The sequence below is a fragment of the Cuculus canorus genome, chromosome 5 (assembly GCF_017976375.1).
Source record: "Cuculus canorus isolate bCucCan1 chromosome 5, bCucCan1.pri, whole genome shotgun sequence".
Lineage (NCBI taxonomy): Eukaryota > Metazoa > Chordata > Aves > Cuculiformes > Cuculidae > Cuculus > Cuculus canorus.
Window position 1 is genome coordinate 43,441,115 of NC_071405.1, and position 23,328 is coordinate 43,464,442.

The following is a 23,328-nucleotide window of genomic DNA, read 5'->3' on the forward strand; positions in this document are numbered from 1 at the left end:
TTTGCTTATATAAATTTGAGAGTATGAGAGATGTCCTGAGTAATTTCCACTGATATTTCTAGGTGAACTCTATTAAAGTGCACTTACGAATTTTCACTTGGAGAAAAAGTGTAGCAAGATTTTAGGCACAATGCACAGAAAGGTTATATTTTAAGAAATGACAGCTATTCTGTTAATACTTAATATTATGCTTTTGATGACTCAGGAAACAGATAATAATGAAACTGATAATAATGATAATTTAAATCAAACCCCTTATTTGGATACACAGTGTCTTTTTATGCCTATTCGACTCATGCAGCGAATTTGTTGGCTTCACATGCCAGATGAGAAATGGAAGTATTAATATTTTAGTTTTCACTGATGAATCATTCTATAAACTATTGTCAGATTTCATGGTAGAAAATGCCGGATTCATGAAAGTTGCTTTCAAAAGCCTATGCTGTTGTAAATACACGTCAAGTGGACTTGCCTCCAGTGGAAAACACAAGCAATCTGTCTCTGAGAGAAGTGGAAACAGCAACATAACATTGTAGCTGTCCTTTTATCTTCCTTTTACTCCTTTGTTCAACAAAGCTGTATTAATAATGCAGCTTCAGAATTTCATGTATCTATGAAGGGCAGTACTCACAGCTCCAAATAAAGACGCATTTCTCATTTATTAATAAATTACATTTCAGCAATATTGTGTTTTTCTCAGCATGAAGATGGTATGGAATGTATTGTAAGTGTTCATTAAAGCACGAAAATAAGGCAAAGCATTTCACTCCCAATAAGCAAATTTTGTTCATTAAAGCACCAGAAAAAGACTAAGCATTTTACTCCTAATAAGCAAATTTTAAAAGGGCTTTTATCCCTCGAAATAAGACGCCACAATAAAACATACCAACGTTCTCCATCTTTTGTGACATATTCCTCTGGTTCCAGGTACGATCCCTTGTAATAACAAGGGCACTCGGAGATAGGCACACAGTTATCCTGGTTATCCAAGTATGTATTATATGGGCAGCCACAGCCATCCACAGGAGCAAAGTCTTGCAAGCATTGTTTTTCACCGTCAGCAAGGGAACGACAGGTGTGCTGGCACATTGTAAGATTGTAAAGGAAGATTTGATTTCCTGGGCAGGCAGACATTTCACTAGCTGGAGGGAAAATGAACAAACTGATAAATAAGGGAAGCAGGATGGACAATTTAGCCTTGACTTTTCCATGCTATGTTTCTTTGGCTGTGTAACATGCAAAGGCAAAATACTGCCTTAGATTTTATTAAAGTACAAAAATATCATAAGTCTCAAGTAATGCTCTCCTAACTTATTAGTTGAAGACTACTTTTTAACTTCTACTAATAGTTTCTACTTTCAAACCCATATTTGTTTCACATACTAATAATTACAGAGAGAGCACGATATAGTCTCAATGACAATGTACGGTTGATGTAAAGCAAGCACAATGATAAAGAAAGACATGGAAAAGCAAAGATGGTGTAAAAACCATGATGGCTGTGATTGAATTAGTCAAAGACAGAAATAGTATTATTATTTAAACCGGAGGAAGAAGGTGTAAGTGAAAATTATAGCTTTCTACTTTTACACGTGAAAAAATGGCCGCTAAGGAATATAATATGATTTAGTAAACATTATAAGCTTTGTCTTTTTGTAAGTCCATTAGACATTTCTAAGATACTCAAAATGCTTTAACACTGAGACCACTGACAACCAAATTCAGACAGAACCCATTTATTTCTCATGTCTAATTAATTGCATTGGGATTACAGTTCCTCTACTTACTGCAGACATCTTTTCTCCAGCCTCCCAGTATGATCCCTTTGAAAGCACAGGCTCTTGAGTAAGAAGACAGGGCAGCACACAAGCATTCTTCATTGTCTTCACAGAGGCAGGTGTCATATTTACATCTCTGAAAAAAGAATCAAAGGGTCAGGAAGTCCACAGGAAAACAATGGGCAATGGTAACTCAGAAGCTATGAAATACCCTGTGACTTTTTTCTGATGTTTTTATTCATTCCATGATCAAAGAGCAATTGAAGGAATAGACAAAGACTAGAGACTGCTGCTTCATTTCATATACTTTGAAAATGCAAGCTTATCCTAACCTAAACTAAGCCTCTCAAACTTTCAAAAAGTAGCCAGTCTCCTAACAACACGTTTCTTAAAGGACTTTGATACTATTATTTCTCAGGTACAACTTAAAAATGCAGAGGTCCATAAAAATTAAAAATCACAATGGCAAAATATTAACCAGATTTATGAAAATCTTCAGAAAAGTTGAGCTCAGACTGAGTTCCAGGTATGAGCAAAGACTTATGATTTTCTTCTTTTTTTCTCAAATAAACCTTGTGTACCACCCAACAGTGATGAACATGGAGGAAAAAGAAACCATGGAGATTCCGATATGAAAATGATTTGGTGTTACACTCCAAACAATAGAGGAGAACTCCTCCTCTTACCCCGACTTAATAGCAACTGACATGTAAACCCAGACTTAAACTTTCTGTGTATAGCTGCATCTCTTGAATCTTCTTTGCAGTTCAAATATCCAATTCAATAGAATGTACATTAAATACAAAACATAAGAAAACAGAAGAACAAATTTACTTTTTTCTAAAGCAGCACTTCAGAAGAATGTCATCATGGGATGCTTTTGGTACTATTCTGCCTCAAAATCTTCACAACCTTTTATAGCTAAGCTACTTAGTAATGTCTCAAATGTTTGAACAGTTATAAACATCTACAGTGGTCTGTCTGAAATAAAGCAGTACTAAAAAGAGTGCAAGATCACAATACCTTATAGTATTCTGAAGGATCAATGATTGAATGACATCTTGCAAAAGGACCCTCTGAGTTTTTCAACAAAGAACACCAATGCTCAGCATAATTTGCTACAAAGAATAAGACAAATGAAATTATATCATAATATTCATTGCATTCACTTACCTTCCTTGTGTAATGTCCAGTAACATTGTCACATAAATGCAATGCAACCACAAAAATCATAGAATCATAGAATCATAGAATCACTAGGTTGGAAGGGACACACTGGGTCATCAAGTCCAACCATTCCTAACACTCTTTAAACCACACCCCTCAGCACCTCGTCCACTCGTCCCTTAAACACCCTCAGGGAAGGTGATACAACCACCTCCCTGGGCAGCCTGTTGCAGTGCCCAATGACCCTTTCCGTGAAAAATTTTTCCCTGATGTCCAGCCTGAACCTCCTCTGGTGGAGCTTGAGGCCATTCCCCCTTGTCCTGTCCCCTGTCACTTTGGAGAAAAGGCCAGCTCCCTCCTTCCTGTCCACAACCTCCTTTCAGGCAGTTGTAGAGAGCAAAAAGGTCTGCCCTCAGCCTCCTCTTCTCCAGGCTAAACAACCCCAGCTCTCTCAGCCACTCCTCATAAGACTTGTTCTCCAGCCCCCTCACCAGCTTCGTCGCTGTAATGTGAGAATTATGTGCACCTCAGAGACCAGAGAAAGTATACGCAATTGCCGTACATGTACTTCTGTTCTCTGTTATCTATCAGTAGACATGCAACCATAAAAGCAAAAATCATACCTGACTGCTGCAATTTGACTACATGGTATTGTGACAGCTCTTTCCATTTGGGGATCAGAAAGCTAAGTTAAACATGGGGATGAATGATACTAGGAAATACAAACTCCTTTTGCAGATAGTATAAATTAATGACCTTGTTTCCCTGTCCTCTGGCTCAGGATTCCTCTACAGTCACCATCTAACTTTCACTTCAAATTGATGGAAAAACAGTGCTCATATATATATACACGCAGTCACCAATTATTAATTTGGCAGTCCTTTAAAAACACTTCAATTACATATTACAACTCTTACACATCTGTTGCAGTAATATACAGCTAACAGTGCTCATTCTGACAGAAGTAAACTGTCTGATGTATTAGTGTGCTTACCACTTTCAATGCTGAGAGTGCAGGGGTCTTCCAGCTTTTCTACCTGGTCTGTACAGGTGGACTGAGCTTTCCATGTGTTAGCAAAGGCAGATCCTGTAGCTTCTACCAGCCCACTGGTTGTTTTAAAATCATCACCTTCCATTCCATTAAAGTTTCCACAAAGACCTATTTAAAAAGAAGGTATAATATTAGCTAATTATTACTCAATCTCATTCTAAAATGTCATAGGGAAGGGAACAACTGATCACAAACACTAGAAAGAGAAGTTCATACAGCTGATTACGCCACTTCAATATTAATGCATACCATAAGCACTGAGGATTCAGGAAACCTATTTTAAATCTTTAATCTCTTGAGAAAAAGAGTCTTCATGAAAAGACCTCTGCCTCAGGAGATCACTGCCCTAACTTGCATGTTTTATGATTTCTGACGATATTAAAACCAAAAATGCAACAAAAGCTTTGTTTGGTTTTTTTTTTTGGATAGTTAAAAATTAAGCTGAACACAAAAGAAATAAATATTCTTAGAAACATTACTATACCAGCACCAGGGTGATAGATCACTTCAATATGAAATAATAAAAAAGCATTTCTAGTTTGCCTGAATGAATTCTCTTCCAGTGTTTTTGTTTCTGCTTTTAGTTTTCCTCCTTTATACCAGTAACTAGCATGAATTATCATCCATCTGAAGAATACATGATTCTTCGGCTGTGGAACAGTGTGGATTTTCTTCCCATTTGAATAGACACTTGCCTTGAACTTTTCCTTGAAGTGATTGATCCACAATTGCGAACAGTTGCATGAGTGGAAACAGCTGAATTTGGAGCTGAAGCCCAAAAGAAGTTTTTACAACAAGGTAGTAGGAAGATGGCTTGAATACTGAGAAGCTGGCTGAAAAACAAAACAAGAATTATGCAGTAAATACACACATAGGCTGCTGAAAGAAACACTCCTTATTAGATTCTAAAGTCTTACCCACTATGAAAAATCTGAGATCAGGATCAAATTAATAATTTTTTTTTCTCTAAAACTCACTAGCCAACTAGACATAATGCTGGTTCCCACTAACTTCATAAGTTTATTACTAATAATGACTCCTCTCTGGGATCAGAACTAAATACAGATTTTCTGCAAGACAGCTTCTCTGCTAACTCGTTAATGCTTAGCAATCTGAAGAGCAAGAGATTTTCTAAGGAAGTATTATGCTGGCACTGTTGCATGCAATAAGTAATAGGCATGTATCTACAAGCCAGTACAGAGCTAAATACTACTAATAGGTTGTTAGATGCTTATACATAAATTAATCAAGCAACTATAGAAAAACTGACATACAAGACCATCATAGTGGAGGAATCTGGCTTCATAATTGGAAGCATAGAATCATAGAATATACTGAGTTTGAAGGGACCCATAAAGAGCACTGAGCTCAGCTCCCTGCTCTTCATAGGGCTACCTAAAACTAAACCAGATGTAAGGCTAAAAGCATCATCCAGATGCTCCTGAACTCTGAAAGGTTTGGTGCCATGATCACCTCCCCTGGGAACCTGTTCCCGTGACTGACCACCTACACAGTGAATGACCTTTTCCTAATGTCCAGTCTGAATTTCCCTTGATGTGGCTTTGTACCATTTCCTGTGTCCTGTTGCTGGTCACCAGAGGGAGGAGATCAGCACCTCCCCCTTTGCTGCTGCTCTTGAAGATGTTGTAGACTGCAACAAGGTCAACCCTTAGCCTTCTCTAAACTGAATAGCCAAATGACCTCAACTGCTCCTCATAAGTCTTGCCCTTGAGACCTTTCATGATCTTGGTCACCCTCCTCTGGACACACTCAAATTGTCCAATGTCCTCCTTGTGTTGGGGCACCCAAAACTGCACACAGCACTTGAAGTGGGGCCACACCAGTGCAAGGCAGATTGGGACAACCACCTCCCTCAGCCAGCTAGCTATGCTGTGCTTGATGCACCCCAGGACACAATTGACCCTATGGACTGCCAGGGCGCATATTTTCAATCACAGTCACCCAAACACCCAGATCTCTTTCCATGGGGCTGTTCTCCAGCCTCTCATTCCCCAATCTACATACGATGCATCCCTTCCCAGGTGTAGAATCCAGTACTTCCTCTTGTTAAATTTCATAAAGTTGGTGATTGCCCAGCTCTCCTATCTGTCTAGATCTCTCTACCATTGAGGGAGTCTGCAGCTCCTCCTATATCATCAGCAAACTTAATGTACATTTCACTCCTGTATTTATAAAAACATTAAAGAACAGTGGGCCTAGAACTGAGCCCTGGGGAGTCCCACTGGTGACAGGTGCCAGCCTGATGTAACCACATTTACTATAACTCATTGAGCCTGACCAATCAGCTATTTGTTCACTCAATGAGTTATGGACTTGGCTAGCTGCATGCTGGACATCTTGTCCAGAAGGATATGGTGAGAAACAGAGTCCAAAACCCACCACGTACTGGCTAATCAATTTCTTATACCAAATCTATTATTATAGACTATATTTATCTATTTAATCTACTTATTAGATGGTCTATTTCTTCAATCTCTCTAAACTTTCAGCTACACACTGTAATTGCTTTTGTGCAAACATTCAAGAACATATCATCCCATTAACAGTTGTCCTTTCAGATAAAGAATTACTTTCTTGGAAGTAACTTGTCATCTGCAGATGGCTGGTAAATAACAAGCAACACATACATACCTGAACATATCTAAAAAGGATTGATAAAGAGAAGTTCTAGATTCCTTTCAAAAGTTACTTCCTGAGCTTAGAGCTGCTGTTGTAGAATGACCTTCCACTAGAAGTTAAACTCTTAAATTAGGCAATCTGAGTCAGCTCCCAAAGACGTCTCTCTAAATACACTGATTATACAAAAAGATGCTGAGATCTCAAGTGAGCTGGGAAGATGAGAGGGTGCTACACAGTACATCCTTCTTTCCTGCCCGACTGGCCAGAAAACACATCAGTTAGTTCCCTTCTGCTAGGTTTTCTTCCCACAGGAAAGAAAAAGCACAGAGAGGAAGTCGTATAGCACCTCACCACGACTGAAAGCCAGGACATGCCCACACCATGTAGACAGACACGGAAGTGCTAAATACCCCTCTTTAATGACAGATTAACTTATCTGCTTTGCATTAAGACACGACAATTCCTCTTTCCCAATCTGCACACAGAATTATGGTCTAGATACATGAAAAAATTGAAGGCACATTTTTTGTTCAGTCATCTGCTGTACACAGTCAGTCTACCTATGAATTTTCAGTGATGACCATCAAATTGCATTCATCCTCAAGTTGTTGCAAAATCTGAACAAAATCCATGGGCTCCTCTTCCACTTTTGCCTCTGGAAACAACTCCCCACATAAGAAATCAGGTGTCTGACATATGATATACAAGGCTATGTCCCTTACCTGACACATGAGGCACATTCACTGTCATCTCATTCAGTAACACACTGCCATCTGATCTGAAAACCACCACCTGTATAATAGCAAATATAACTAATGAGGTTCCAGGTACTGAGAGGAAAAGGAAATAAAAAAAAAAAAAAAAAGGTAAGAGGGGAGACATTATGCACATTCAAATAGAACTTAAGATCTTTGAAAGGAGAAATCTGTCTGAAAACTGACTTTTGCAGCAGACTTGTGGGGTACAAGTCTTGCTATTCAGTGTTTTATTTACATCTGTCTAGCAGCAATGAAATGCAAAACTCGTTTATATTGGGCACCTTGATTTTGTGAAGTAGAAGAAAATGTTTGGACTTCAGGATCTCCAGCAAGTTCCTACTACATGTAAACGTTGTGTCACAGCCTCAGTGTAATGATTTAGTATGGCATGATAAAAAAGCAGCTTGTTAAACTCCTTACAAAACAGAAACACGAAATGGTGGGTTTCTGATTTGGTTTGGTTTTGTTCTAGTTATGTTGGCAAGAATGTGGAAGACCAGACACGTGGTAGAAAAAAATACGTGTACATGTATGTAAAATTATGTATAAATATAGTTTAGATATTCTTATAACCAAACAGAATACTAAAGTGAATGAAAATTCAAATATTTAAGAAGGTTGGATTGTGTCAACGTTCAAAGAGGGAAGCTTTTGTAAAAAGAACTCCATTAGATCTATGAAATTATATCTGAATAAAGTAAAATAGAGTGAGCAGAGGAAGAACGGTATCATTACTTTCGGCCAGTTGAAAGTAATTTTGTTCAGTTTAGGTCTACTTTGAGTTCTTGAGACAGAAGCCTGATTTTTTTTTCAGGTTGTCTGAGGTGAATTATCTATCCACAATGATGACTCCAGAAGAAGTAGTTATTGGGCCACAGTAAGGGAAACATGCTAATTTTCAGCATATCTACCAGAACCCATAGAACACTTACATTTTTTTTGTGATCTACTAACAGCACAATAGTCTTCAAACAGGTCTGCCTGTCTGTTGATCCACAGGGAGTTAACTCTGCCAGGAGAGCATGGCTGTCATTTACAGAACCCTATAATCACAAGGAAACGAAAGTCCATTAGTCCAAAAATAAAATCTCACAAGAAGATTTACAAAACAGAGACTAATGTCATCAGTTACAATAACTACAGAACTCAACTATTAAGACCAGCATTTCAACATTGGCTCTGGAAGTTGAACCGTCTTTCAAACAAATTCAGTAAGATCTTTGTCATTCTCTAGAAGAACAAGCACTAGATATGTTAGGGACAGATGAATGAAAAGAGCTGCCTAGCTCCTTTCCCTAACTAACTTTGTCACTCAGACACAGAAACAGCTATTACAGATCTGTCTGAGAGCTTCTAATCCTGAGAACTGACAATTTTTGCAGAGTAGTTATCCATGAAGTCAGAGTAATCCTTTGAGTTCTTTTACATGAAGGACTCCACTGGATCATGGCAGCATACTTAGTCTACTGACTAAGTTAACCACCTATTGCAATCACTGTCCAACAACGTCTAGGATTGTTGCAGCCCATCCAGAACTTCCCAGTTCAGCTTTCAATATTTCTGCTTCCCTCATGCCTTAAAAATGGAATAAAATAACAATTCACAGCTGTTACGTATCAGTGCCCAAATACTTGTATTTACTCTACAAGGGAAAAGCCCAAAGTTACACAGTACCTTGGCCAACACATAATAACAGTCTCCATGGAAGGTGTATTTCTTCCCATCAAAGGTGGTAATATGGGAACCTCCTTCTACTGAACATGTGCCTGGACAGGGTAGATCTTTGCACGTCCATCTGCCTGAATCACAGGTGCTATAAACAGACAAACAAATAATTTTAAAAATGTTTGTAGATATTACAGGACTTGAGAGCACTGAAAGCATCTGTATAACTAACAAACAGCAAGATATCCCCAGGTGACTTAAAACTGCATCTTTGATGGTTTGCTTAATATTTGTCCTCTGCCATACGCCATGGGTAAAAGAAATTTTTCAGAAAATTGATTGTATAGATATGCAACTTAAATATTATGTTCAGAACATGTTCAGAAAGTCTCCTGTGACTAAGTGGAAGACTGAAAAAATCAGATCTATTTACAAAGAAAAGTGTATAAAAAAATCATGATCCTTACCATTCTTCACATTCATTGGTAATTCTTTCTCCAGGTGAATACTCCTTTCCATGCAGTTTGCAGTGGCACTGACTAACAGGTATGCAGCCCTTTTCAGTAATATCATCATATACAGTTCCTGTAATGCACAACAGTAAACTGTACCAGCTCTTTCTGAAATAAGCAATTTCCAGAGAAGAAACTCAGGGGAAGCCTGCTCTCAGCTTGACACAGAAAGCAGACTCTGAGACTATCAAAACTGTGAAGAATGCTATTTCTATTTTTTTGTTATATAAGATACACGCAAAACACTTTTATCCACTTTGAAAATCGAAGTCTATCCATTTATATAACAGATGAAAAGCTTAGTATAAGTATACAAGAACAATCTCTGAATTTTACACATTTAGATTTTCAGTTCTGGCACACTCTTTAGACTATCATTGTATTTTTAGATAAGGTTGACAGTAAGTCTGAGAGTTTCACCCACTGTCCCTCATTATCAATCTCTGGGCAAATTATGTCCATTGTCTCAGAACTATTCAACCTCAACCTAAAACGCACGATTTTCGATACATTAGCAGAGGTCTATTCATTGAGAACTAAAACGGATTTATTACCTGTCGTTAACTATAAAATCAAATATTACCTCCTTTTATAAAAACATTATAATCACGCTTCCTTGGAGGGAGGGAGGATAATGAGCACTACTACTAAATTTTAAGATATAATTTGACTACATTTAATATTTTAGCTATGACCTCCTTTGCCAGAGCTTTTTTTTTTTTTTTTTTGTTCCATATATGACAGCTAGAATAATACTTGCCTTCAGGACAGAAACAACCGTCCATGTAGTGATCCTCACAAAGGCTGCTGACCTCCAAGTGTGAGCAAGTATCTATGCAGGGTGAGCTGCTTTCTTTGTAGATCATAGTATCAGGACAGGTCTTGGCTGAAAGAATGAGAAAGACACTTTCAGTTATTTGAATGTAAAGTTCATCATTCCCCAGAAACCAAAGATCATATCCCCTGCTCCCCTCAAGTCAGTGGTGTCACAAGCCAGACTTTTATCTAGAAAAGTGTCTGCTTCTGAACTTCTATCCCTGTCTTTTGCATTTTCTTCTTTTGATCTCAAATGATGCAAATTATCCCACTCATCAACAGTATCAGTCCTCTCAGTTTTTTAATGGGAACGGAATTTCTACTTACTGAAAAAGACTTCATAATATCAAAAGTAATAGAAGAAGAAAACAGGAAGAACAAGAAATATTTGTTTCTTCATAAAATATATACAGCTACTTACGGCAAAAGTGCTGTGACCTCCATTCACCTGGCCGACCACCTGCATGTGAGCACTGGCGAGAATATTCAGAGATAGTACTGCAGAGGCAGAAGGAGTCCTCATTTCCAGTACATGCACACTTGTCCTGCATGCAGGCTTGGATGTACATTTCCAAATTAAGTCGTAACCGACAATCAGCAAATGCAGGGGAAGTCAGCAGCCTCTCACACTCATGACGCTGAGGAGGAAGAGTAATAATATTTAGGAGATTTGTAAGCACCTAACCCTCTAGACACTTCCTATCTTTTCATAAAAACTATTGTCTTCTGAAGATCAACAGTTAATTAAGAAAGGAAAAAGAAACCATTTGCCCTGGAAGAGACGAAGTCCTCCCAGCTCCTCACACAGTAACTCCCCATAGCACAAGGGTGTGGTTATGGCCGTGTAAGCGGAGTTCACCACCAGGAATACTCACATGCCTGTTACAGCTTGGAAGAGCCTGACTTTCATCAGGATCTTTACATTTGGCATTGGGTTTGCTGATCTTCTGTAAATTCCCATACGTAATTGAATTGTAGCTTGCATCTGTAAGCAAAAATTACAAAGAGGGCTTGCTGAGTCCCAAAAATTGACAACATGGAGCATCTGATTCCTAGTACTCTCCTGATCAAGCAAAACAGTTACTATGGTATGAAGCATGTCTGTCAGACTCAAGTGTCTGCTCTGAATTTTGTCTATTATGTGTAAGCCTGCTTAAAAATGTAAAGTGGTAACAAGAAAAGAGGGCCAGTAGAGAAAAGAATAAGATGATTCATGTGGAATAAAATAAACTTAGATAAGGAATGCAGTACTGGCACATAACATCTATTCTAGGGCAGTCACAGAAATTTGTCAGGTGAAATTTGCTCTCCTGTGATGCTGCTAAGCACAAGGCTTATGAGCCTGTCTTCTGTGCGATCTTCTGTGTGGTAGGATGACTCACCACCATCAATGAACTCATTGTAGACTGGAATTCCATTGTAATCGCCACAGAGACCACATGTATGATTATTAAATTTGCTGTCCAGCTCCACCTAGGTAATGGAAAGAAAAAGAAAGAACAGAAAAGCAAGCAGGTTTACTTGAAAGGGAAATTGCTAACTGATGGAAGTAATGGTGAACTGAAAACTCTTAGAGTAGTGGTTATTATAAATGAATTTGTAATATAGTTAATAAACACACAGATAGATGCAAAATGAAACACAGAAAACAGAAAGAAGTGACTGAAACTCCTGTGTTTCAATAATGTCGGGAACCACCATGGGAATTAAGGCAAAAGGGAAAATATTCTTAAAATCACAGAGCTTCCCTCACCCTCCCCAGCCCCTTTTTCACTCTATCGGGATAAAATATGGGTTTAGCTGTAACTTAGAAAAGTTGATGATGACAGACCTTTAAAAGACAAATGAAGGAAAAAGCATATTTTATCATGAGGGTGCAATAGCAAAACTGTTACCTATTTCTCAGAAAGCTCTTTTATCTCCTTCTTGAGACCAGTAAGATCATCTGCATGCCATACTGTTACCTCTATCAAATTCCAGAGAAAGGAACTTTTTATTTTTTAAAGAAGCTACTGTGCATATTAGTTTGATGAGTCTGCCTAACACTTTAGCTCTGTTTAGTGTGTGAGATGCTACTTCTGTCCAGTATATAGTAGTCTGTTAAACCCAGGAAATACCGATAAAAAAGACTTGGATCATACATACCATCAGTGCGTCTTCCTGATTCCATATCAGAATCAGGCCTAATTTGGCATAAACCTTGGTATAAATGTCGTTGCTCTCAATGAGCATACCAGAGCTGTAGTAAGGTGTCTTCACACTAGGAAGGAAATCAGAGACTTTCCATCAGGACAGAAACATGAAGGGTGACACAAATATATGTAATAAGTCAAGTACACTAATGAATCAAGAAACCAGTTTCTTCTTTGCCTGATCCCATCTGCACAGGATGCCTTGTTTTAACAAGGCATAAAATCGTCTCTCTCTGACCCTTAACATGATAACTCATTGCCTTTGAAAGGCAAAGCAATTTCAGAGGCAAAGCCTACCTGGGGATAAGAGTTCTTTAAGACGAAAGCAAAAATGCCAGATATCTCAAACTTAATCAACAGAAAATCCATCATTATTGTGGTATTAACAGAAGATATTCAAACATTCACTAAGAATTTACTTCAGTGCAAGATGTAACAACATAAATGGTAGCTTTTCTCTACCAATAGATCTGACAACAATTTCAGAGAGAATGAACATTCCTTTGCAAGGATCCTGCTTCTCAAAAGAGAGTTCAAAAAGCACAGGCAGATACAGGGACTGTCAACAAACATTTGAAAAGAAAGGAAAATGTTAAGAAGAATTCAGTAGCTTCTTTCAGATTCCAGTTGACAGGATCAAGCTTGTTAACAGTGACAGCAAGGCATGCTAATGTGACAGAAGATATTTTGCAGAAGGCTAAGCATAGATGGTTTCATCTGGTAAGGAATCAATTCACCAGATCGCCATCCTGTTCTTGTACATTTGTCTTAACATGCACTGTGTAACAAGTCACACTGCTGAACTTCATTCAACAATAAATGGATTGGGGCAAGCAGTGTCATCCTTTACAATCTAAAGAACTCTAGTCTGTTTGAACAGAAGCAGTGTGAACTGGAATCCGGTAAAAACAAGCAGTAAATTTTCCTACAATTTTGTCAGTATAATTGTTACCTATCAGGATTAATGCAGACCTCTGCACATCTCCACTTAACTAGTCTTTTGACTGTGAGAACTGATCTCCTAATTTCCTGCCACTGGGATTTTTTCTACTATTTATCTCAGATATTTTTAACATGGTCAAATGACTTCCACATCTAAATCCTAGGCAGGAAATCAGAAGCCATCATTTCTACTTCTGGCTGCATCATTCATCCTCCGGACAGCTAGGCCTTAAAGATCTTTTTTTTTTTGAGAGGGGTTATAAAACATTGGACAGATTTTTATCTTTCAGCCATCACAGCATCGAATAATTATCTTTTTTTTCCTAATCCTAGGATTTTCAATTAAGCAGTGAATAAGGTAAAGGCAAATTCATGCATTTTTCTGCTTCACAGTTTGCACTTCAGTAGTGTCAAATGCAATTTTACACGACAATGGATCATATGCTTTTAAAGAGCAATATGGGAAATTAAGTTCTACAAAAGACTAAATCCCCCATGCAGCAAAAACCTGTTCTACAAGCCTTCTGTTCTTAAATAATCCCTTATGCCAGTGTAGAAAGGACAATTAATACTAAAGCCCCTCCCTGAAACAATTTTTTGGCTTGTGGAAGTACTCACAGCAGTTACGTTAATGGTATACAGATAGCTGTGTGAAGGAACAATCCTACTTTTATCTTCCCAGGACATTTCCAAGAAATACTATTATACTAAAGGAACTTACATCCGTCCATCCACCACAGTCACTTTTGGTCTGAGGTACACTGTAAATTCCTTGATTGTTATCAGAATATACTGGATCTCAGGGTGGTTATTGCTATTCAGACCACGCTCAATGTGGACGGAGAACTCCTTGTATGACTCTCGGCAGTCAGAAGCAAAATTATATTCGCACATGCCAGGGAACTGATAGATATCTCCATCAAAAGTTTTGAAATGGTTGTTTCCCCAAGTACTGCAGACATAGTGGCCATGGTTTCTTGTTCTTCCTGTTAAGTGATAAAAGAGAAATAGTCATGAAAAAAAGTTAGATGAATGAGCTAGCACTAAGAAAAGTTAAGCATTGTATTATACAGTAGAAACCACTTGCAATTGTGTGCACAGTGATTCTAAAAATCTCAAACCTCATTGAGTATATGCCTGTTAATCAGAAGAGATCTGAATCTCTAGTGAAAATAAGACATTAACAAACACTGCTGAGACCTGAATATATCTTAAGATCCTTACTCAGGTGAAGTAACTTGTCTACATGAGGTGGGGAAATTTAAGCCTCTGACCACTAACAAGCTGGTGAATCCGTGCAATGAAGCCACTTTGCCAAAAGTATGAATTTATTCTGAATTGTAGTATTATATTTAGCAATATTAAACATTCCTAAGAATTATTCTCTTCCCCTATGCAACATGTGCTAGAAAGGAAGCAGAGTTACAAAAGCAAGGAAGTACCACTCCTATACTGGAAAGCAAATAGGTTAAGTGTTATGAAAGAACTTCTGCACAACGGCAGTTTTTAAAGAATTCTTTCTTTCCCTAACAGAAGTAGTGATTTCTATTACTTCAGAGTGGAAACTCTTCAGAAGATGGATCAGAAAGTAACCACAGCAGGAGAAAAAAATGGTGTTTTTTGCAATAGCAAAAAAATTATGTGAAGATGATTATATTTGTTCCCTCCCCAGCTATCTATACCAACAAATTATACTAATTCATGCAGTATCTGATAAATTTCAAGACTGTAGATTAGGGGTGAATATGAAAGTTGATCATACTTGGGAAGCTTGCCAAGGTACCAAAAGCACACATGCCACTCATCTTCACAAGATTTTCTTGCAGTGTTTAATTTGAAAAAGCAAAACTACCAAGGAGACCTCTAAGTAATTTTACTCTGACGGTATTGATCATAGCAGATAAATCCAGTTAAGCTGTTATGCTTCTCTCCCCAGAAGGAAGGCTCATAGATATTCTCCCAGAGTTCGCAGCTGGGATACCAAATGCATGATAACGCTTTCCTCTCATTGCTGATTTCAAGATGCAGCAGACAAAGACCAATACTTTAGGCCCAATCAGTGCACAAAATTCACCACTGATTAGTCAAAAAATGGGTTTCAGTATGACAGCTCCATTTCAACACTTCAAACAACATTGATATCAAATAGAGTAAACTAGAGCTTTTACAGATTATTATGAATGACAAAATGACCTATGTCCAATTTCACTTCATTGGCTTTTGAAGGAAGTATTTATGTTATTCCAAAATAACAGAAGGCAAAAACATCTACTTTTTTTCAGTGCTGTTACAATGAACCTCCCAAACTACTATAGATGCTTTCTGCCAAGCAGTTGCCACACCTAGAAAATTCTCAACATATAGAAAGAAAACTAACACTGAAAATATTTTCCAAGCATATCAAACTAGAGATTAATGCAGTAGATATAAGTACTAATCTCTCCAAAGAGAGGAGTATGTCCCTATGTTGGCTGAGCCATATATAGCCTCAGTATTTGAAAGTTTAACAAATTTAAAGCACCTCGGCCTTCACAGTGGTATTTTAATCCTCTCACTCTTTTCCAAGAGGCAATTTGCTACAATTTTATTTCTAGAGCTTACCTTTTTTTATTTCATTTGCATAAGAAAGAGCCAGCCAGAGTATAAAAAGGCTGGCAACCCTTAGCCCCATGGTGGCTAAGATGGGCGAACTGGGAAATCCACTGAAAACTATTCTTTATATAGTATTCACTGATGCAATTGATTCTGTCACAGGGGAGGAGACACAAAGGGAGGAGGAAAGGGGAGAAGTAAAAAAAAAATAGGCGTGATATTTACAGAAGATAAGAAGTAAACAGGCAGGTATTTTTCACCATAAATGAAAGAATTTAGTATGCAGGAAATGATACTACATTGATTCAGTAATCATACGCTTTTATTGCTCCGTTTCATTTATAGGATGCTATGCTTTTAAATCCTTCAGATGCTCACGCCAAGTTTAACCTTAAATAACTCCTATAACAAATAATGAATTTTGGAATGTCTAAACAAAGAAATACGTTGAAGGAAGTTCGGTACGAGATACTCTCAAACAATGGCTTCAAGGCCAAAGCATTTTTCATTTTTCACCATCACATAAAACGATTTATGTAAAAGTTAAACAATGCTTGTGAAGCTCCTTTTAGAAAATAGTAATCCTTACAAACATAAATTGTACACTATGCATTTTAAAACCATTATGCAGGCAATTGTTGGATTCCTTTCATTTGTAAAACTTGGGGAGCTTCTAAACCAATGGTATAGTCCATACTGTGCCTAAAACATGACTGAGATGGAGTGACATGGTAAGTTCAAGGAATTAACAGCAAAACAGATGTTCTATTGAACATTGTCACGATGCAACAGAAAATCCATCAAAAAGATCGTAGAGATTGTCAGAATATATTAAGTTGTGGGGGGCTGGGAAAGGGGGAAAACATTACTGTCCAGACTGAATAATAATTATTTTTCAGACAGAATCCACCTAAACAGCTTTTTCTTGCTTATCTTCTGCATGAAAGGTAAATTTACAATCTACTGTCCCACATTGGAGCCTGCAAAAGCTATAGGGTCATCTTTGCTTCGCGCAGAGAAAGACGAAGAGGATCTTTCGGTAGAAGACAAAAGCAGGAAACTCAGAAAATATTTCATAACGCTGCTTCAGAAACACAAGATTTCTACATGCATTGTATTTTGCTTTGAAAAATTCCTTTAAGAAGGTGGTTTTGCAACTCTCTTCAGCAGAAAAGCACAGGCTCCTTGAGGGAAAATACATTTATTTCAACAGACCTTTAAACACGGCTGCTTCATAGCACTAACAGGATTTAGTTCTTAAAGTTCCCAGACCAGGTTCTGTATTTTCTTATCAGAAGTTTCTCAGAGCAGTGTCTAGAAATCTCTAATCCTCTTAGTTGTTCAGCATGTTCCTTATTTTCATTGCTCAAATTGCAAGTAGAACTTCTATTTTTTTCAAATCAGCAACAAAGCTCTTCACTTAACCCTTTTGGCTGCTCTAGTCAACTAGAAACACCCTTTTGTTGTAAAGAAATAGTCTTTAACTGTTGTTTTCTTTTATTTGCTATTTTTATCTCAAGTACAGTCTAGCTTCAATCCAAACATCTTCCTGTTTTCCCCCAATACCTCTCAAAATGTTTTAGACTGTCTGCTTTTGACATTTGAGGATACTGATTTGCACTTCTCTCACCCTTATATAGCATATAATTCACTCAACAATCATGACTGAAGTGGATGCCCTATTCTTCTTTGACAGTCTATCACTAGAAGAGTACAGAATTCATTTTCCTTCTTGAAAAATAAAAATAAAACAAATAACAACCAGCTAGAACAAACCACTTAGAGAAAAAAAGAATAGACACTGTCTACAGACACCTTTCTATTATGGTTGCTTTAACAGGCCTAATTTCTTATGACACCTCAGAGATATTGCCAGTCTTGGAATTTTTTTTCCTTTATGCCACCATAACTCTTAGCTTAGAAATGTTTTCTAAAAATACTTAGGAGACTCACAAAGGACTTCAGGTTTCTTTGCCATTAAGCTTCTAGGTCTAGAGTCAACCTCATTCATTATCTGGGACTGTGAAAGGTTATCTTCCTACACCTAAAGATGTACTACGCCCCTGTTCGATATGTTGGTGTTTTTCTCCGACATGTGGTGAGAGATGCACATTTCTTTAGGTGATGTGAATTGGACTAATCTCTTGAAATGCTAGTCTTAGCCAAGCACCACTAAACATTAGTGACTGATTTTCTGTGCTTCAGCTGTGGCCTGACAGTACACAGAGTATGATTCCTTATTGTGTTATTAAGTTAAAACAGGACTGTTTTCCTTCTCCAATCTTGTCTACTCAGAGAGGCCAACAACTTCCCATTGTCCCTTCTGATGTATAGGTAGCTGTGGCTCACTCTGACAGCCCAAAATAGAGAATCAGGGAAAGGAATGCGACAACTGAGACCACTCTTACACAAATTTACACTCAAGCTTGTCTGAGGGGAAGTGAATACAGATCCTTATTTTCACAATGTCCAAGTATCTGCACATTTGCTGGTGTTAGAAAGTGGCCTAAAATATACCATCTCTGTTTCCTTATTGCCAGAAGGGTAATGATCCTGTCTACCAGCTGCTTTATATGACTTTTGGTAGTAGTCCGTATTTGAGGGAGGCAATCATAGTCTGTTTTATTTCGTGCTCAGCTACCTTAACGTTTGTTGAATTATGCATTTTAATCTAGAAGAATCTTACTATTAATGCATAAATAACTCTTTGTCCATATGTAGCATTAATTTATTTACTTTTTGACAGGTTTGACAACCTGAAGTAATCACTTCATTTTGGAATAAAAATAATTCTGCCTTAGCATTAGCACCTTTTCTTTAAGGTTACATCAATTCTTCCCAAGTTGATCTGTCTGTGGAACTTCATACTGTTCGTTGCTTCTGGTCACCTTAATCAGAATTCATCTTTCTCTTTCCAATACTAGGTGTTCATTTGCCTTTAATACCAATGATACTTCTTATTCTACGCACACTTCAACCCTCTGCTAGTACGGACGCTACAACTGAGAACATGTGGAAACATAACTGGTTAAAAACTGTGCAAGTGGCATCACCAGAACAAGTGGTGAGAAGGAATGTTTCTATATTTAGGTCTCACTTCTGAGTCTGAACAGAGAGAGATTTTAAAAGTTTCTGAAGTCCAGGCATAGAAGTACAAGTTCCCCTAAGACTTCACTATATGCCTGGCCTAGTAGTGTGACAACACCAGTGTGACAACAGCCCATATTAAAATCTGAAGTTCAAAAAAAGAGTTAATGGCATGGCAAGTGCATTTGTTATAGCAGCAGATTCCGAAGGAGAGATAAAACATGTCATTTGAGTCATAGCTGTGTCAACGCACTGACTGTTCCTTATCCTTAAACTTTTATTAGACTACTTCTAATCATTCTATCAGCATAGCTAACTTGTAATATTCATTTTCCTCACAGTGTAAATTTATTTTGCAGTATACTTTCTGTTAAAAAGAGAATCTACACAGAAGTTTATCTTCATCCTGACTCACACTGCAGAAGAAAATAGCCTATAGGGGAAATTTATATTACTTCAAGATAAAATTAAACAGACATCTGGCTATTATTATTGTTTTAGGAAGAATAAATATTTTTTTAAGAATTTGGAGTCTGTTTCTCACTGTTAACTTAGCAATAGGAAATCTTATTGCAGTCTTGTCACAGTAATCCCAGAATTACCACTGTAAAAATACCTCAGAATGTACAATTGTATCTGCTTTTGTATTCTCAACTTGTTGGTCGTCACAGGCTGTCAAACCGATGTTTTATCAGTGATGGTCGTCTGCAGAACCGGCCATGGGATTTTGTTCTGCTATTCTTCTACCTGCCAGCATTTCACCAGAGCACTCAAAGCTATCCACACAAACATCCAACTGCATGATGTATACATTACTGCTTTTATTTAAAGCACAGTGATGAATTGTCTGTACTCTCTGGCAGCCATTCTGAAATAGCTCTGAAAAAATATAGGCAGATTAAAAATTAAGAGATGCCTAACTAGCAATCACAGTTCTTCCTTGACGAAGACACCAGTAGGCACTCTATAGCACACTTGGACAAAAATTAAGAAACCAAAGAGGCAAGTAGCAGAAGGATGAATTGTACATTAAAGGGAGTGTGAAAGTGATGATGTAGAAGTAATAGGGAAAATTTCCTTTTGATATGCATGCTATCAACAGACTGACCTAAAACTACCAACACAAAAGGAGCCAGTATTTATATGGATGTAAAATCAGTATAAGATTACTGAAATTATTAATTTATGCTGCTCACATTATTAAAGAGTTAGAAACAAGTGGTGAAAACCATGGCTATAACAAATTTATCTCTCTTTCAGACTTTCTAATAGGGAGTCGCTCATTATTATTTTTACAAAAAACTTTAATACATAGAATGTCCATTTAAATGTATTTAACAGTCAAGCATATATTTTAGGAAATGTTACAAAAGTCTACATACTTTCGATTGATCCTAGGCCCCTTCTGGAAATGGGTTCATATCATGTAATTACTTATCCTATCATTTTACCCTAAGGTATTCAATTTCAGACTGGAGTAATCTCACCCCTACCACTAATTTCATTGCTGTGACCTTGAGCAAGTCTTTGGGCTGTTTGCATTCTTTTTTATTCAACCAAATACTATTGTGTAAGGTATCTGCTGATGCTAGCTGAAGCATAACATTCTCATATGCCCTTCCTTAAATGTTTTTGCATAGAAATTTTAAGATTAGCATCCATTTTCTACTCATAATACTTTCTTCTATTTGTCAGTAGCTCATGCTTTGAGGTTAAGGTTGCAAAACATTTATTTCTCTTCCAGTTAAGTACAAATGAGGATAAATACATGACACACAATTACTGGAGATTAGGAAAGCATGTAGTAAGTAATAACTTCAACTAGTAAACTTTCCTACTAACATCTTTGAGAAAAAGTATGTCTGTGAAAAGCCGCATGCGAGCTTGTATACCAGTATATATGGAAAGCTATTTGATGACTTAAAAAAAAAAGATTAGAACAGTTGTCTTCTGCTCAAGTATCTATGGGATTTACTACAGGGAAATGGACAGAGCTGAGAGATGACCTAGAAAAGGCATTGAGGGAATTATGCTCCACATTCTTATCTCTTTGGCAATTTTACTCCAGAGGAGTGGGATTTCCCAAACCTTTTATTTTCTCTCTAAGAAACACTGGAAAGAAAAGTACTGGCAAAACATCCATATTTCCGTCTGCCCTCTGAAGAAGGGTTTGAGAGTTTTTTAAAAAATGCTTCTCCCTAAGAAGCTAGGAAATGTTTTAGGCAAAGCTTGTACACCTAAACCTGTGTTCTCTCAATGGACCTCTCTTATGAAGGAGATGTTAGGGAGAGTTTGAAAAAGAAGCAAAGGCAGCATACTTGCTCTAATTGCAGTTTTCCTCTACTAATTTTTTCTGCCACCTCCTTGTCTCAGAATTCCTATTGATGCTGATGATGGAACTGAAATAAATTTGCATTTACTTAATATTTACACGTGCCATTTGGGAAATCAGACTCACCCTACTATTCCAAACAAAACTAGAAAGCAAACCCTTCATTCTTCCCTTCCTTTTTGTAGAAGTATATTGATAAGGCCTCCAAGTCAACATTTGAGGTGAGTTATTTTTTAGCTTACAAAATCAGAATTTATGAATGACCCTCCAAATACTACATTGAATGTCTGCTCAATACAGTATATATCCTACTTTATGAAATGTCCAAGCTAATCGCTTAGCCAATAGATGATACTTTTTCTATTTTGCTCAACTCTTAATGGAATGGCTTACTTAGTACCACATAGACAACACTTCTACTGACCTGGCAGGATTTCATATATTTAAGATTTAATATATCAAAGCTAAACAATATTACGAACCATGGTATAACTATGGTGATGATTCCATGGGACACTATGGAAACATGAGTTCACTTGCATGAATGTTTAGCTAAGAATCTTCACTTTTCCTCCTCCTGCCACCAAATATTTTGATCCCACTGATACAATTTACTACATTTGCCATCATTATGGCAAACTGTAACTTTTTTGTTATGTAAATAAGCAGTTACATAATTAATAGTGCCTTCTGTTGCGTGTGAGAGAAAAAAGATGTCAAATGTAAGAATATATCTGACTCATATCCAAGTCTTCCAGCTGCCATGCACATTTTCTAACATTACTTTTTAATTAACTTTTGAATCATCAAAAAGGCAGCATTGTCAATACAGAGCAACAGCAACATAATGAATATAAAACTGTATATTGAAGAACACTTCGAGAGCTGCTACCTCCAATACAGAAAAGGAGAGAGACAATTAATTAGACAACTTGGGAACTATTTTTCTTCACAGAAAATTCTTTCTATGATATTTTGCCCAGATTTTGTTTATTTTCCATGCATTTTCAAAATTTGAATTGTATCACTCATTAAGTTGCCTTTTGAAAAGGAAAAAAATAAAGAACAAAAAACAAACCAGGAGGAAAACAAAAAAATACTTTTGAGCATTCCTTAATACTTCCCCTTTTCAGTTACTGCTTTCTTAAATGTCAGCTCTCAGAGGTAGATCATCTGCACTATAAAACACCAGAAGTAAGCCTGAAAGTCCATGCCATCTAGTGATGTATTGCATCTCCTAGGACTACCTACATTCAAATTTTGGAAGGAATGGATAAAAAAAATTCTGATTAGAACTTCAAATTATAGGTACTTGGTGTCCATAACTGTTTCCCAGAGTATCAGGATGCCTCAGAGTTTACATGTGTTTCCTCAAAACTCCTGTTCCAATATTTACAGCTGCAGAACCACACAAGTATTATACTTGGGCAACATACAGCAAGGGCTCAAAATGAGATGCACATAGGCAGTGTTCTGACCAAGGAAATACCTGGACAGGGCAATAGAAAAATTTCAAATGAAGGAGTATGTCTGGATTTTAACTCTTTTCTATAGAATATATTTAGTATTTTCATAGACATGACACTTCATGGACATGGATGCTTCATGCCTTTAGAGCCTTTTCTCAAAACAATGCCACATAAGGACCCTTCTTTCATTCTACTACTCACTGAGTCCTTATTCAGTAAGGGGTGACATACCTAATCTGTCTGGGGACTCACATTCAGATCTCCTGTGAGACTGTGGTTGGACTAGATGATTGTTACAGTTCACTTCTAGATGAACAATTCTATTCT

At 37.3% G+C, this 23,328-nt stretch overlaps 1 protein-coding gene across 1 annotated transcript in view; it reads right to left on the reverse strand.

The window, feature by feature from the left end:
* MUC2 (mucin 2, oligomeric mucus/gel-forming) overlaps window positions 1–16,192 on the reverse strand; it is a 67,378-nt gene extending 51,186 nt beyond the window's left edge. The window contains exons 1-16 of the mRNA XM_054068123.1: window positions 16,123–16,192; window positions 14,243–14,507; window positions 12,533–12,647; window positions 11,770–11,860; window positions 11,263–11,372; window positions 10,809–11,025; window positions 10,332–10,457; window positions 9,527–9,644; window positions 9,069–9,207; window positions 8,327–8,437; window positions 7,359–7,428; window positions 4,692–4,829; window positions 3,940–4,104; window positions 2,802–2,896; window positions 1,784–1,914; window positions 887–1,138 (exon numbers count right to left, since the gene is read on the reverse strand). Of these exons, the coding sequence (XP_053924098.1) occupies window positions 887–1,138; window positions 1,784–1,914; window positions 2,802–2,896; window positions 3,940–4,104; window positions 4,692–4,829; window positions 7,359–7,428; window positions 8,327–8,437; window positions 9,069–9,207; window positions 9,527–9,644; window positions 10,332–10,457; window positions 10,809–11,025; window positions 11,263–11,372; window positions 11,770–11,860; window positions 12,533–12,647; window positions 14,243–14,507; window positions 16,123–16,192 (2,213 nt within the window). The remainder of the gene's footprint in view (window positions 1–886; window positions 1,139–1,783; window positions 1,915–2,801; window positions 2,897–3,939; window positions 4,105–4,691; window positions 4,830–7,358; window positions 7,429–8,326; window positions 8,438–9,068; window positions 9,208–9,526; window positions 9,645–10,331; window positions 10,458–10,808; window positions 11,026–11,262; window positions 11,373–11,769; window positions 11,861–12,532; window positions 12,648–14,242; window positions 14,508–16,122) is intronic.
* Between the last annotated feature and the right edge of the window lie 7,136 nt (window positions 16,193–23,328).